Source organism: Artemia sp. Qi Xiang Cuo, chromosome 12, assembly GCF_049724085.1.
Source record: "Artemia sp. Qi Xiang Cuo chromosome 12, ASM4972408v1, whole genome shotgun sequence".
Classification (NCBI taxonomy): Eukaryota; Metazoa; Arthropoda; class Branchiopoda; order Anostraca; family Artemiidae; genus Artemia; species Artemia sp. Qi Xiang Cuo.
In genome coordinates this window covers 29,453,825-29,471,001 of record NC_142805.1, presented here as the reverse complement: position 1 = coordinate 29,471,001, position 17,177 = coordinate 29,453,825, and the positions used below count along the sequence as shown (strand labels likewise).

Sequence of the window (17,177 nt, the reverse complement as noted above, 5' to 3'; positions counted from 1 at the left end):
GCCAGGACTTGAACCCCTGTCCTCACAAACAAAGTGTTGCAAGTCTAGCACGCTAATTACTCTACTAGGACTCGGCTCAACATCTGGAGGTAATGCCCAATGAAAAAGAAGGAATAATTTTTCTAGACCTAGAGCCTATCTAGAGAGGGTAGGTCCCAGTAAAAGAGTAGTAAAGAAGAAATTTTGGTTCTTGCCATCAATAAAACAACTAAAAAATAAATTTAGATTCAGTGAAAAAATAATGCACGTAAAATTATTTATAGGACGGGGAAGGGTTTCAAAACTAAGCTATGGTTACAACAAGAACCTATTCCTTAAACATATGGAATTTCTTAAACTGTAAATGTACTTTTCAAATGTACCTTTTAGATCTCCAGGGGTTGTTGTAAATGTTGAATCTGACCACTTTGGTGTTTTTGCTGAATTTGAGGCATTTACTCATAAGTAAGAAATTTCTGGCTTGAGTAAAAGGACTGTAGTTCTTGATCAAAATGCCCCCTTAAAACTAAATAACAATTTGATTCAATTTGATTGGATGTCCCTGCTTGGAGAGGAAAAAAATGCAAACAGTAAATTTGCGCTTTTTTATGGCAGGTTATTGGAAAAGGGTAAGGAAGTGGGAGTTGTTAAGAATATGAAGGGGCGAAAACATAATGGGAAGAAGCCATGGATAACACTAGATCTTCTTCGGAAAATAAATTTAAGAGATAGATTGTTTAAGTTACAAGCTTTGCAACCTACAGATGACAATAAAGAACAATGCCGTGTTGTTCGTAATGGTTTGACTAATCTTCTCCGAGAGGCTAAAAAAAAGGTATTTCAGCCCGAAATCAAAGTAAGCTGAAGGTAGCCCATTGAAGACCTGGCAAATAATCCATATTGTTATAGGTCAGAGTCCTAATATACTACCATCTGAAGTGATAGTAAATGAGGCTATAGCTGCAGACGGTTATACGATTTGTAATGAGTTTCAGAATCATTTTATTTCAGTAGGTTCAAAAATAGCCGATATGATTTCCCCATTTCCGGAAGATCCACCTTTTGGATCCACTTTACCGTCCCCTATCGATGCATCATTGCATATAAAAAGGATTATCGTGGACGAGCTAAGGGATACCATGTATACCATGGAAAATAGTTCGTCTGGTAGTGGTTTGATGAGTTTAAAAATTCTGAAATGTATTTTTCCATCTATATCTAGCATTCTAACATCATTAATTAATGATTGTTTCCGACAGGGTAAGTTTCCAGATTGTTTAAAATATGCAAAATTGACACTAGTTTATAAAGGTGGTGATAGAAATGATCTTGATAATTATCGCCCAATATCAGTTCTGCCAGTTATCTCGTGTTATTGAAAAATGCTTTAGTTCTCGGTTAGCCACATATCTTGAGAAGTTTAATCTTTTGAATATTAATCAGCTTGGATTCTGGAAGAATAGGAAGACGAAGGATGCACTAATATTTTTGACAAGTATTCTTAATGTGGCGTTAGACAAGGGATTTAAGGTTGGTGCAGTATTTCTAGACCTAATGAAGACTTTTGACACAGTTGACCTTGATATACTCTTGGAAAAACGTGAGGTGCATAGGATCCGAGTTTAAGGTCTCGATCATATACGGAATTTACTTAGTAATCGGTACCAGTTTGTAGAGATGAATTGCTTAAAATCTGAATTGCGTCCCACAGGGATCTGTTATTGGCCCGATTCTCTTCCTTTTGTTTATTAATGTTATGCCTAACTGTATCCATAGTTGTAGTTTTAGTGATATGACTAAGTCTCTAGAATGAATCTGTCATTATTTGCGGATGACACAGTGGCTATCAGCACTGCAAAGACGGAGGAATTACTCCTGACATCGATGAAAGATAATATGGAGAGGTTACATTCCTGGTTGAGGATAAATAGGCTTAAGATTAATCTTGGTAAGTCCAATTTTGTCATTTTTTTCCCGATCTCCTGTTATTTATCCTTGGATTCATGAAATTGTAACGCACTGTGGAATTTTAAAGCCTGCTTTATCGATTAAGTACCTAGGGGTTTATACTGAAGATATTTTACCGTTCAAGTGCCATGCACAATCTGTGAGTAAAATTTTGTCTCGTAACCTAGGTGTAATAAGAAAACTTAGGCATTTTTCCCTACATATGTCCTGCGCCTCTATTATTTTTCCCTTGTCCATCCATATATTCTGTATTGTAGTAGCGTTTGGCTTGGTACATTTGCTTCTGTTGTCTGGCCTGTACGAGTTCTTCAAAATAACGCTGTTCGTTTGTTGGTTGGCCTGCAACCCCGGGTTTCAGTATGGAGCGTCTACGAACAAATAAGGATACTGCCAACTTCTGGACTACGAGAGCTATATACACTTTTGTTTATTTTAAGGCTACAACATGGTAAAAATCTTTCATGTTTTGACAGTTCAGTTAAATTGAGATCCAAGATCCACAATTTTGATATTTCTGTGTTTAAGAGTGCAATTAAAGGATGTTTTTTGCTTTAATAAATATATCTCTCTCTATTGTTCTCTTGAAGTTGTAGGTAACGTCCCTGACACCAAAGCTGTTCTTAGTAGGAAGGGATGGGGGCAACCGGGTTAATTGCCCCGGACACCATAGCTGGGGGTGATCCGGCTGGAGGATTGCTTACTTTGATTCGATTTTTTTGCTTATATTTAAATCGGGAGAGGGGATGCTGTAATTAATTTACCCCGCGCGTCACCAAATCTAGGAACGGCTCTGCCTGACACTAAACTTGCATAAAGTAAAAAAATACATATATTTAGAAGAGTTTCCTTTCTATTATATCATCTGATCTGGACTACTATATCATTTGGTGTGCATACAAAGAAAGAGTGTCATTAATGTAGAATCCCATTATTGAGCTAACATATTGTTTCTGGTACAGATATGTAACTCTTACTGAATGTTTGCCATAAGTATGATCAAAATGGTATTGATACCAAGTGAAGTATATTTTCAACAGCAAAATAAGTAAAGAAAAAACACAAGAAAATGTCAATTTTCATCATAGGATCTTTTTAGAGAAGGGATGATATTTGAAAAAGTTTAGTTTCTCTCTGACTATCGATATGTTTTTTCCCTTGCATATCGATATTACAGCTCCCTTCCTCTAATGTGCTGACATGGTTATAGCATTTTTTTTCAATTTATATTTTTGCTTACAGAGTATTCTTCTCTAAATCGGAAACTAAACTTATACAGAAAACTGAAAGCACAAAAACTAAAAAATAACGAATCCATCTTTTCCTGGCGCATTTACTTGCATACAAAAATTATATCAAATAATCCAAAATAGAAAATTGCCTTAAGTGGAAATAAGCAAGAAAACCAACAAAATGTATAAAAGAATAAAATGCCACACCTAAAGACCAGAGGTCAGGGTAAAGTGATGGTGCCTCAACAAACTTATGTATAATACTCAAAGCTAAACACCCGAAAATGGATAAATAATACAGACATTGAATTTTCTTTCTCACATTCTTTTGACTACTTGACTGCAAATTAAAGATTTCTCCTAGCATGAAATATGAAAGAAAAAGAGAACAATAAGGGATGAAAAGATCATCTTTTATATATAAAGATAGCATACTAAATACAGATATTAAAAGAAACCAAAAGCAAGTGAATGGATCTGATGGCAAATACAACGCAACAGGAATTGCAACTAATAAAATCGACTTTTCATGAACATGGTATGAGAATAGAAAAAATATAAAAGAGCAATTGATTAATGAAATATGTAAGTTTTTTACAGTTGGTTTTAAATACAAATATAGGCAAGTCCCAAGAGCTGATAAGGCTGTGATTAAAATGCATACTCTTGCAAGCTGATTTTTTTCAAAAATTAAATGAAACTTAATAAAGGGGCTTAAAGCACACCAAAAATTGGCTACTTTATCTTCAAACAGTCCCCTATGAATAGGGAATATTCTATGAACAACTTGTATCAATAAATTCCAATCTCCAATAAATGGACTCCAGATAACTATAAATATAAAAATTACAGTGATTGAAACTTTTGCTAAACTAACACATTTTCCAAAATTGTGATTTGCTAATTGAACTCGTTTTAAAATAAACCAAAAGATAGGATATGCATGATATAACTCCATTTGCTTATAATTCAGTGCTAAAACAAAGAAAATAGATGCTGATACCAGTTTTTGTAAACGAAGATAGTAAACTGACCAAACAAAAAAACCAAGCGAAACACAATTATACTGAAAGTGTCCATAGTCAATTAAAATTAATCCTGGGTACAATAAAATCACAGCTAAAAATTCTATTTTTCTGTACTTTTTCCCAAGAGAACAGTAAAAAGCATAAACTCCAGATATAAACACTAAAACATCAACAACAAGCACAGTTAACCTCATAAATAGTTTATGATCTAAAGTTTCAAGGCCTCTTGATGTCAACAACTCAACATACTTCGGATTGATCATGCTTGCTATATAGCCACAAACATAACTATGGTACGCAGTGAGTGGCGGGTAGTCCAGACCCCAGTACATCAGATCATTATTAGTTGTGTTTTGATACCTGAAAAAAGAACACAATGGCTGCCTATCAATTCTTCAAAAGTAGCCTACGCTTCAAAGAACCCGATAGTGTTAAATGTTGACCAGAAGTGTTACATGTATAGTGTAAAAGAGATACTTTGAACAGCTTTTATTACAATATTCAATGCCATTTCCTTAACGGGTGAGAATAAAAACCAAAGGCGAAGGGCAACTAACAAAACTACAAACAGAGGGTGTCAATTGAAGGGCTGGAGGAAGGAGAGCAACAGCCTCACCCCAACCTTTTTTCCTTTTTGTGGATACCTGTCCCAATTTGTAGTGTCAATTCAACAGCCCTGACAATGATATAGGCAACAATATTACGATCTTTATAATTTTGAAACTAGAGCTCATTAAACCGTCTAGAAAAAGCTTTGGTCCCACTCCATTTAAAGGTTTGAACAGTGTGTACAAAGAATATTTTTAAGTGTTTTTTTTTTTAACACAAGACATTGCTTTGCAAATATGGGCCCTTTCTTCTTTGATTTCCTCTACTTGCACTCAACAGTGGCACCAATTAAAAAACAAGTAGAGGGAACAAGAGTTTGTTTTAATGAAGACACGAAATAAATGTTTTTTCTTTAAAATCTAGGGAGGTGCAATCTCAATTTTTAAATAAAGATACAAAAAAGGTATTTTCTAAATAGGGGGAAAAGGTATTTCCCTAACAGGAGGGGGAAATAAGTCAGATTTCCTGAAAAACAGTCCCAAAAGTAAGTGTAGTTCTCTGATTAACATAAAATTTGTGTCTTGTCAAGAGAAGTAAGATTTTAGCAGGTTCAGTAGCAAAAAAAAATGGTTCTTACACACCTTAATTAAGAATTTGATCTTTGCGAATATGCACAAGCCTGATAAAGCATTGAGAAGTGGTTAATCGATATTACTTGAAGTTCAATTAGAAAACCAATTTATTTAGGAAATCCAATAAAACAGTATTTATTTTAACATAAACAACAAACTCTGGGAAGTATATGACTGCAATTCAATATATAAAAAAAAAAAAACTATCAAATTTATTTTCAGAGTGCAAAACTAAATATTGTTTGCCTTGTTCTCTATTACTTGCAAATTTGCAAATTTGCAGTGTCTGTTAGATTAAGACTTGATTTCCCTGTCCTCCTATAAAAATAATCGAAGCTTTATGTCTGATTGAACTGTTTTGCATTTGCTTGGTTTTGTATGCTAGTTTGTTTCATGATGTGTTGTCTGTATGGTGCCGCATGTGCCCTGCATCAATAACAACGGAATTATTTGACTGACTAACAGTTCTTTATTGGCAGCAGTACCAGCATAAAGTGAACCAGACGTCAGTGCTAATTAGTCATCTTTAGAGTTATCTGTTCTGAGAAGGATTGGAGCTTGATTAGGATAGAAAAAATTGGGCAACCAGCTGACCACAAATGATACCTGTTCATATTTCATGCGCTGTTTTTCTAGAGCATTTCCAGCTGTTTACAGTCCCGTTTGGACGGAAATAAACGATGGGCCAGGTACACTTTTGAGCGGACAGAAAAATTAGATGACTGTACCAATATAGTAAGCAAGACTGGAGCTCTTGAAGTTCCAGACCTTGTCAAACCGTTCAACACATTTAATTTTGTAAAAGTATTTCGTCTGGACACACTTCTACATCAGAAAGTTGAACCACGGTAAGTGAAATGCTTGACTACCCAACATTCTGGTCACACACTTTCATATTGTCTGAGGGCTGGATCAAACAATATCCATAGGCATTATTTTGGCCTTAGACCAGTTTACTTTTAAACCAAGTAGCATTGTCTTCAGTTGACTCCCAATGAAACTTTTCGAACAAAATCAACATCAAATGACTGAAAAAGCAGTGTTTTGTCTGGAACTTGGTCTATGACGCAGTTGGAAAGCTTAGACAGACTTGCCAACCACCATTTCTAACTTTGGAGTACAAGAGGGCTGGCGATTTACAATAAAAGAAACACTGGTGTTACTGTAAATCATTCTGAAGAAACTGAAAATTCTCATGGGTACATTAGCAGAATGGATGATTAGCTGCAGTAACTTCCTATTGACAGTGCTGAAGATTGATTGGGAATCAAGAAAGGCAATGTATACTTCTCTTTCATATATGAGTTTTCCTCATCAGCTGTCTAATTGTATAGATTTTCAAAGTAGTTGGCCAGCCAATAAGCCAAGGTTGCTGGGAAAATGGAGGGGATAGAGTCAGCATAGTTCTTGCTTCAGAACCCCCATGACAAAGACTTCGGTGTGTTCTCTAGACTGGTATAAGTAAGCAACTCTTCCAGTCCGATGAGACAATTTTGTTCCACCTAGTAACGCAGCTCTAGATCCAGTGCTATTTGCATTACCAGATAATACTACTCTTGGGTGTTCAGAAATTAAAGATTCCTCCCTTATCAAGAAAGTGTATTCTGTTCTAGAAAGAACCTTTGCTTGGTTTGATGCAAATTACCTTGCCCTAAATCTAGCTAAATCTAGTCTACTTATTTTTTCCAGATCAGGTACTTCTTTTCCTTTGGTTCAAACCATTTCTACCACTTATGGTGATATAACTCGTCCCCCTGATAGACATGTTCAATTCCTGGGTATTTTATTGGACGAAAATCTTTCTTTCAAACATCACTGTGCTCTCGTGAAACTTAAGGTCTCCAGAAACCTAGGAGTTCTTCGGAAGCTTCATCATTGCTTCCCTGGTTCAATAATAAAGATCTTCTTTCACTCTCTCATTCAACCTTATATATACTACTGTCCAACAGTATGGCTATCAACAATATCTTCTTTTACCTTTCCTGTTTTCAAAATATACAACAAAGAAATTAAGTTAGTGTCTGAGGTGACAGACGAGCTCAGCATGAATTTAATGGATGGTCAATCCCCATCCGTGTTTCTTTCCACTTCTTTTATCTTCAAGGATTTTCATGAACTCCTCTCCATTTTATACAAACAATTATATCTTTTAAATTCTGAGTTACGAATTGGTTCTTCTGTTTCTTTTTCTCTGAGAAATGACATGGATATTTTCTTTCATAAAACAAAAAACGTAAGATCGTATTCCAATCCAGTATTAAGTCATACATCTATATGGAAGCCCCTATAAGATAAAATTCGACTATGTTAATTCTATGAACAATTTAAGAAGCATCATACTAGCAACCTCTTGCACCCCCATAGTTAGTTCTCTCCTCCCTTTTTCCCCCTCTATCTTTCCTTTTCAATTTGTTTATTTCATATATTCTGATTGGCATGGTAGTTTTTGGTGTTGTTTAGTTTTGTTTTTTTTTTCTTTTCCTTCAGTTTGATTATAGAGCTATTATTAATTGTTATGTTTAGTCTCCCACTCTCACAGGCCAAAGAGCCTTTGTGGGGGTCTAAAGTTCTGTAATTTCGTCGGTGTTTCTTTTAAATAAATTGATTGATTGATAGACATACTTAAAAGATTAGTAGTTATCAGAAAATTTTTGGACGCTGCTTTATCCTTCAGAGAGATTAAGATTGCGCCATTCTTATTAATATTCAATAAGAATTCTGATTTAATTATTTTGAAAATCGCCAATCTGAAGTTGCTACAACACGAGCCTTACAAGAAATTAGGAGCAAAACACCGGGTTCAGAAAAGTGAGGTCTGAAACAGTCAAAACAATTAAGTTGGCCAAAATTATCTAGACTCACCAGAAATCAACCATTTTGTAAAAAAATTTCACCAGTTAAAACACATTATCCAGCATTAAAAATACAGCTGCTGAGTAATCAATTTTAATAAACGGCTGCATCATTCAATCTGGGAAACCCTAAATGAATAATCATATTTTGAAAGAGGCAAGCCTTTTACCAAGGAGTGTTCCACTCAGGGGTGCAATTCACCAAAATTTTGCATCTCCATCTTTGAAGTCAAATTCAAGCTACTCCATCTTTCAAGCTACCAAGTTCAAATTTCTTGCCAAAAATACTTTGTAGAAATCTAAGAGCAAAGAAATTCTTAATAGTAGTTTTGTAGTCAACTTTTTAGTGAACTAAGAATCCATTTGAAAAAAAAATATTCAAAATTAACTAAGAATTACAAACAAAACAGCAAAATCTATTTATTAGTTAATAGTGTTGTAATTGGTAAAATTGGGTATTTTACGTATTTTACCATAATTTTATGGACACTCGTAAAATTGGCATTTTACCTATTTTATGTAAATTACCAGTATCTTACATATTTTACTGACATATTTTGCAACACCTTGCAATTTTCACAGCACAAAAGTGTGAAGAGGCTGGCAGATAGGTTTGGATATGTTTTGTGTATAGCTGTATTACCTGGTTTAAAAGGTCGTCTGTCTGACTTCAGTCTCTTGTTATCACAACAACAGTGTATTATAGTACAGGTATTTATAATTTTAAAATAGTGAAATATTAGCTGAAATAAAATTATATTAGTACTGTGAGCTGTTAAAGACAGAAAGGGCTACAAGCAGAACTGATACACAACAAACAAGAAAAAATAATAGAATTATAAAGGAGAGTAATGTCAGCCAGTGGACCAAAAAGAAGCAAAAATGACAGAAGCAGATATTTTGTCTGGAACTTCTGCCCTGTCACCTTCAGTGCTAAAAAAAAAGGGAAAACTAACCTTTTGAAGTAACTCTTAACAGAGCAGAAGAAAGACTGAATCAAACAAACCAACTCAGAATAAATAAAATACTATTTACCAATTAGATTGGGCAAGAATTGTCAACTTAGCGACTGAATTAGCTTCTCTACTAACCTAGTTTTCATTAAAACTTTGGTCAGATGATCTTATTTTAAACTGAAGAAAAATGTAATTTTAATCCTTTAATTTTAAGTTGTTGTAAATCATGTTTATAGGAATATCTCCAGTATCTCTATTGAAAGCATGGTCTCTATCTATGGATTTTTTAATTTCAATTGTCTTCCTAAAAGAATTTGGAGTCATTTGCTTTAGATGTGGGAAGCCTCAGATTTGCTTCAGTTGCCTCATCAAACAGAACTAAATGATCAATATTTTCAACAATATGGAGGGCTAAAGCAGAATCAAAATTCTCATTTTTATTTTAAATTTCATATCTTACAGAAATCTTGTGTTCATGCTGTTGTTCCCCTGGGAGCTGGTGTTTATCCGCCTGGAAAATACCCCCTGTGGAGACTTCTCCTTCTCCCATGGAAACCCCCCCCCCCCATTTCCCCTGGATAATTCCAGATCTTCATTAGAAGGGAAATTAAAATTTCTACTCTCCTGTTTAAGTCAGAGGCAATTGTGTAGCATTGCCTATTGTAAAGACCCATAAGGGTTTAAAGTTTTAATATTTGTTCATTCATTTTTCCCAAAGGCACTTCATGTGGAAGGAGTGGTCAAATAAACTTTGGAGAGGGCTTGGTCAATTGGAAATTGAAAGTTTCAGTGCCCTTTACAAAGTTTGAATAGACTTTGGAGAGGGCTTAATCAATTGGAAATCAAAAAATTTCTAGTGTTTTTTCGAAGATGTAGCCTTGTTTTCAACCAATTGCCACCAAATGAGTTGTTACTAACTATTGTATCCTTAAGAAACAACCCTTGTGTTTCAGCAGTTGTTTTGAAAGGATCTTCAGATAAATAAAGAATTAGTTCTACATGAGAGACAAGGGGAGGGTGGAGGTAGAAATTGATATATAATCCTCAGGGCCATGTCCAGAACTTTTGTTGCAAGGGGGCGGGGGGGCTTTGGAACAGGGACAGTCACTTGAATCTGAAGGAGAGGAACTTGATTTGCCAGTACATCCAGTTGAAGACATTCTTAATGCCTGTGAAATTGACTTTATGTTCTGCTATTATGATCCAGTGCTTAGTTAATCAAAGTCATCAATATGTTACAAAGCACTTTTTTACTTGTATTCAGTGCTTTTTTGAATAAATGAAAAATAACATGTACATGATGTGAGAAATATGGCTGAATGTGGTTATTTAAATATACAAGGCTGTTAGGTAACATTTCTTAGGTTTAAATATAGAAAAAAAAATTGCTAATATGATTTTACTTCCAAATAATGGATTTTTTTTTTTTACAAAATGTATGTCCAACATCAGGCACTGTCCATGTGCTGAAGTATTACCCTAGACACAAGATTACCAAAGGGATAAACTAGACTTTTAATTAAATCAATGACACTCTAGATGAAGGGATATTACCCTTTTAAATCCTGGGAAAACCAGAATTATTAAAAATTGTAATTAAAAGCTGAAAGTGATACTTAAAAAGAAATGCTCAACTGGTCTTGTGGCTACAGGGCAACTCTAAAACACCAATTTTACCCTAAATCTCCAAGGGAGTACCTTATTTTGCCAATTGTACCTCATTTTACCATTTTTACTTATCAGGTTTTTGTTTTATGGGAATTTTACAACACTATTAGTTGACTAGTAAAGTAAATCAAACAAGTCTCTTGTCATATGTTCAGCAAACATTGATTAAGAATGATCAAATTCACTAAACTTAAAATTTGATAAATCTTTTAGTTGTTACTATTTTGACTGATATTTAATGATGCTTTGTTTTCTTTATGAACTTATTTTTTTTTATCAGTCAAAACTGATAGACGTTTATCTGATTGTAATTTTTTTTTTATCAATTGGATATCAAGTATCATTTAAAAATGATTTAGGAACACAGATAAAAAAAAGAAAAGAAAACATGTCAATATGATCAGCAGCTCATAACTTATCATTGATAATCATGCAGCTTGATTTTATTAGGCTAATAATTTGCCTAATAAAAACAAGCTGCATATAATAAAGCAAGAACTATGTTATTTAAGTTTTTATTGGGCAGAGGTGTGGAATACCAGCTCTCCAGAAGGAGACATGCTAAAACATAAAGAGATAAATATTTAGACTGTTAATTTTATACTTATTTCCATGGTTTTGTTCACATTGTAAAAATCAATCACCCTCCTCTCCATTAACCATCTCATATGGAGCCCTAGATTATATAAACAATAAAAACAATGAATTTTCTACTTTATAATATTCAGGAAGTTTAAAATAATCACATAAAAACCTTTTCTTCAATTTTTATCTTTGTTTCTAAATTAATTTTTGATAATACAATTTCAGTTGATTTATTTGAAACACAGCAATCAGATTTGAAAAACAATGCTATTTGACCAATGCATTTGTAATATGTATTTAGAAATGTGTCTTTTGTTGGTTGGCCTAAAATTCTATGGATTTACAATATTTCTCAAATATTCTGCTAGCTGAACAATGTCATTATTAAAATCTGACAGCTATGTTTCAGATAAATCATATGAAATTAGGTTATAAAAAAGGACTTAAACATGAAAATGGGGGAGATCAAGGAAAGATTAACAGATACTTGCTACATATTAAAAGTAAGAACTCATCAATTATTATGTCAGCTAATAGCTATTTACATAAAAATAACTTTTTTGCATGCACACCAATGGTCTGCATAGTGTAGGTACCAATCTCCTTATTCAATGCTTTTGGCTGGGAGCACAATGCATAGTTGGGGGCAAATCATCCAAAGCTTCCTAGTTTTCCCACAGATTTCTTCAGGTACCTATTTAGAGCTGGGTTGACTCTGGCTGAGCTTACAGAGTCACACCATTGACCGCTGGTCCAAACCAAATAACCAGCAACACCAGGATTCAAACCCCTGACCTTGGGATTTCAAGTCTGGAGCACTAACCACTTGACTAAGAAATACAGCCTATGGTTATGAAACCATTAGGGGAGTGGGGTGGGAATGAATTGTCAAAAATTTAAATAAAAACATGGAAACAAGCAACCTAGAAATGATTCTCTTTTGGTTCTACCATGTTGTTTTCTAGAGAGCCACTATTCTAAACTTTTATTATTTTTTTTTAAGTCTTGTACCAATCTATAGGTAAAATTTACATAATAGCAGCTATCTACAAGGAGACATGCAACAACAAAAAGAAAGACATTTTGAAATGCCTAATTGATTATATGCTCTTTTGACAATAGAAGTTGCAATTGTAACGATCCATTGTAACTGTAATAATTCACCCCTAGTCCTCTACTCTACATAGCACTAGACAATACACAAAACTAACACAGAATAAAAATGGTACCATTGGATTCCTTATTCTATTCTCCTTTTCAATATAATAGTTAATACTCTTAGAATGTACCCATCACTACTCCCATGATAGATATATTGGCTAGAGCCCTAATTGTATATGTATTTTTTTTATTTTTTTTTTTATTATTTACTGATCTGTTGCAAAACTAGTTAATTCTGTACACTTGAGATATTCAGTTTAGCCTGAGGGATTGTGTTGAATATTTGATAGAAAAACCTGTTCTATAAGAGCTGAAAATGTGAATAGTGTTCACATTTCTAGTGTTATATGTGGGACCATCAAGGGTCTGGGGATGGATTTTTACAAATACAAATTTAACCATGAGAAACAGGCTATTATGAAATGAGGAATCTAAAAGTGCCTCCCTTTTTGTTTTAGTATGCCTCCATCTGGAGATCCACTATTCTACAATTGTATTTGAGGAATAAGTATGGTACTCATGGGTGCCCATATGGGGGGGGGGCTGCCCCCCCCCCTGGCTGAATGATGCTGCCTTATTTTTATATTTTTGTTCTGAGATTTCTATTATATAGCATTAAAAGTAGTAATTAGACGAAGTTTCCCCCCCCCCTGGAATTCAGCTTATGGAGGCCCATGATGGTACTATGAGCATTGTTTCATTCAAGACTGAAACAATTACTAGGTTATGTTTAGAAAAGGGCATTGAGTGGTGTGTTCACCTCATTCAAGGAGTCTCATACAGGAGTGTCCCAAGGGGGGAGGGTATTCTGCCTCTCCAATGTTTATGGCATTCAGTAAGATTTTTGCTGAAGGCCAAAATTTTGGCAGAAATTTAGCAAAATTGCCCAAAATGTAGCAACCTTCTTGATTTCTGCAGAAAATTTGGCATAAACCAGTTAGCAATTTGGTAAAATTTACAAAGATTGCCCCCTCTCTCCCCCAATAATATAAGTCTTGAGATGCCCCTGGTCTTATATATATTTACTCCAGAATTTGGTAAAATTCTACTTTAGCTACTTTTGACTAACTTGGAAAGAGGTTAGGCTAGGAAAATAAAATCTTCAGGGATGGGTCTACAGGCTAAAGTATGGCCTTGGAAGGTATTTTGAAGTACCTACCTCCACTCCTCCCTCTAGAGGGTCTTGACCTTTAAAATTGGCATGTTATTAAAGTGAAACCTTGCAAAATAGACTTTCTGCTTAAATGAAGGACAACAAAATTGTTCTCAGCTTCACAACTTTGCTCAATCCTAATTTACAATGTTTTAAAGATCTGCAAATACATTTCCTAGATTTTGGAAAAAAAACATTGATATGGTTTAAAATTTTACTCAAACAACAGGAATTGCATTTTCAGAACTAAAGCCAGAGAAAAAGAAACTTATAACTGAAAATTAAGGTAAAATTTGGTTTTATCAAAATTTCAATAGGCTAGGTCATGGAGGCAAATTTCAGGACCTTCTAGAAGGAGAAGGAGTGGAGGTAGGTATTTCAAAATACCTTCCCTGGACACATTTTTGCCTGTAGACCCATCCTTGAAAGTTTCATTTTCCTAACCTAACCCCTTTCCAAGATAGCCAAAAGTAGCTAAAGCAGAATTTTACCAAGGTAGGTGCTTCAAAATACCTTGCTGGTTCATACTTCAGCCTGTAGATCCATCCCTGAAAGGGTTATTTTCCTAACTTAGCCCCTTTCCAAAATAACCAAAAGTAGCTAAAGTGGAATTTTTGTAAAATATTACTGTTTAAAAGATTGTCTAAAACTTTAGCCCTAAAAGGTTTATTTTTTAAGGAAAGTTAGAAAATCAGCTTACCATTCTTGAACAGGAGTATTGTAGGTTATCTCCATCCAGTGCCTTTGTGCTTCAAAGTCTCCAAACATTGGTGGTTTATCTTCTCCAGAATACGAATGGAATGCAACAATCCATCTTAAGGTAATTGCTAGTACTATAACGCACGTTTCCATTATTTTGAATCTAACATGCAGAGTTGCCCGAAAATCTTAATGAAATTCACTAATTTAAAATCTTATTCTTTCCTTATGAAAGCGGTAAAACAAAATGTATTTTGGAAAAAAATTAGGGTAGTAATCCTTAGAATTTAGGAGCTGTTCATCATAGAAACAAAAAGAACTCATATTTGTTCATGTTGATGATGTCAATATTGACAGAAAGCATTGTCTTCAAACTTGGAGACAGAAATCATCGCCACAGCAGGCACTATGTGGCGGACATGCCAACTTTTTGCAGGATATCACTAGCCAAAATATTTGGGGATGGAGAAAGTCAATTTTACCAACTTTCAGGTCATTTTTGGCGGCAGGTTGTGTTTAATCAATAATTGACATAAGGCCCATTTCTTTAATATCTTACAAGCAAGAAACAACTTGCAATCTTTTTCACCACTAAAAGTATTTGTACAACTAATTAGTCATTTAGAAAGGTTGCTTTCAACAGGGTTGGATAGATTTTTAACTTTAATGGTATTGGTAAAAATATTGATTTTGTAAAAAAAAAACAACAACAAAAAACAGCCAAGATTAGCTTATTTTGATGTTTGGTAATTTTCCGAGGATCTGGGTTTAAGATAATCTTCGATTTCTATTTCAGATAAACAAATTTAATTTACAGGGAATTAAGGCATTTTCCTTGAAACAACTTTAATGCTCAAAACACATCACTTTGTGGAATGCATCACTCAGCAAATTTACTACTATAAATCTTAGGGCTACACAGAATTCACTAACATGAAATAATTTCCAGTCCTTCAATGATGTCCCTTCAGAATACGGAATAATCCTTGAAATGGTCAATCAATTTGCCATAATCCTCAGCAATTCGACTCATCATCTGAACCCACGACACAGTTCAATTTTTACCCACGTGCCTTTTGTCTTTGGCATTTGGATCCAGGAAAAAAAAAACATGAACAATTTAGTACTAGAAAGAGCTGATGACTATGTAAGCATAAATTTATTCTGGTTTTTCTGGGTAGAGGGTATTCAAAAAAACACAAAAAAAAACATTGTATGTGAAGCATTAAAAAAATACGACATAAACCCAAAGTTGTGAGATTATTTTGCAATATTTATTTATAATTGACTGGTCTGCAAACTTAACATTTTCTTTTCCATTTTTATAGTTGCCCTTTGCGCTTAAAATTAGTAACCGAACTGTCTCTTGATATTACTTACTTACTTCACTTTCGGCGGGAACCAGACGATGATCCATCCTCCCCGGCACCAATGGATGATGGGATGACTGACGTAGTCCAACGGGATCTGTCAGCAGCAGTAAACGATCCGCCAGCTAGCCTAATATCTCTTGATATTAGGCTAGATTTATTTATCAAATCCATCTGTTTCACTAATCTAGAAAATTGGTTTGGTAAAATTGGGGCACTTACAGACTGAGAACAAGATACTGTTAGTCTCAAAATTTCAATGGTTGTCTATATATTATTTGCATCTTCTTTGATAACTCTTACGATCCTCTTCAATTTTATTGTTTTCATTTATTGAACTTAAATAACGATGAGATAAAATTACGGTGTTTTGACTCATGATTTCACCATTCTACCCAAAATACAGCGGACACTCCCTGCCTACTGTAAATGACGCCTCCTGATCTATTGTCCATATCGGGGCTGCTTGGGTCCAATATTTTAAGTGAAATAAATATCTGGTTCAGCCAGAAATAAATAATACTATATGTTATTATGTCTCATCCTTTTGATCAGGTAAAATGATCTGGTCTTTCGCATCAACTAAAAAAAAAACAAAAAACTAAGGTACACTTGTAAGAAGGCAGACGTAGTAGGCATTTAAGTCATACAAATGAAACCAAAAGCACATTGTACGTTTTACTGCAGCATATGCATTCTTGCCTACAGACTATCTTCTTAAAACTAGCATACTAACACTAATTTTTTTCTGGACCAAGCATTTATGTGCCATTTCCTTGGAATTTTTACGGTTTTCTTATGATCCTAAAAACAGACCACCAAGAAAAGTATAAAATAACTAGGGAAAATAAAATCCCAAGGCAAGAAAAACAAATCTCTAAAATTAGTGATAAATCACCAGCACTGGTCTCAGTGTTTTACTTCTGTTTTATTGAAAGTCGGATTTGTTAAAACTTTTTCAGTCTTTAGTTCGGCGTTATACTTACACAACGAGATGCTCATTAATCATTGAAAAATGAAAGAAGATTGTTCCTTTTCTTAAAATTTAAGTGATTTAAGTAGAAAGTGCTTTCGAATTGACAAGGAAGATTTGGAATTTTTGCTGCAAAAGCAGGTTTATTATTTACTAGAATTACATATGCATATCCATGCCTGTGGTATTTGACACCTGATGTTGGCTGTTCCACACAGTTGTAATAGTCTGTTTCGTTGCTTTTTAAACCACTGAAAGACCTCTTAGCCACAGAATTGCTGGACGGAACAGTCAAGAGCCATTGGATCAGCATTTTGGGATGGCAAAAACAATTATCTCCTGTGCTATTCGTCAGGTGCAATATGTATCCACTGT

The 17,177-nt window shown here is 34.4% G+C and overlaps 1 protein-coding gene across 3 annotated transcripts; it reads right to left on the bottom strand.

Annotated features, from left to right (window-relative positions):
• Positions 1-3,261: 3,261 nt before the first annotated feature.
• On the bottom strand, positions 3,262-15,983 carry gny (ALG6 alpha-1,3-glucosyltransferase garnysstan). 3 transcript variants are annotated; one of them, XM_089097891.1, is made up of 2 exons: positions 15,840-15,983; positions 3,262-4,564 (listed from the first exon to the last, which is right to left on the bottom strand). In XM_089097891.1, the coding sequence occupies exon 2, from the start codon at positions 4,534-4,536 to the stop codon at positions 3,295-3,297; it is 1,242 nt and encodes a 413-aa protein (XP_088954017.1). In that variant the 5' UTR covers positions 4,537-4,564; positions 15,840-15,983; the 3' UTR covers positions 3,262-3,294. The 3 variants fall into 3 exon arrangements, with proteins under 3 accessions (XP_088954017.1, XP_088954016.1, XP_088954018.1); XM_089097890.1 differs by lacking the exon at positions 15,840-15,983 and adding an exon at positions 14,461-14,950; XM_089097892.1 differs by lacking the exon at positions 15,840-15,983 and adding an exon at positions 8,408-8,570.
• Positions 15,984-17,177: the final 1,194 nt, after the last annotated feature.

What these genes read in the sequence shown, in the direction of transcription:
- gny (XM_089097890.1), bottom strand. Translation starts at nt 14,612, where the DNA reads ATGGAAACGTGCGTTATAGTACTAGCAATTACCTTAAGATGGATTGTT. An exon ending in AATACTCCTGTTCAAGAATG is followed by an intron (nt 4,565 to 14,460) that starts GTAAGCTGATTT and finishes TTCTTTTTTCAG; the next exon opens with GTATCAAAACACAACTAATA.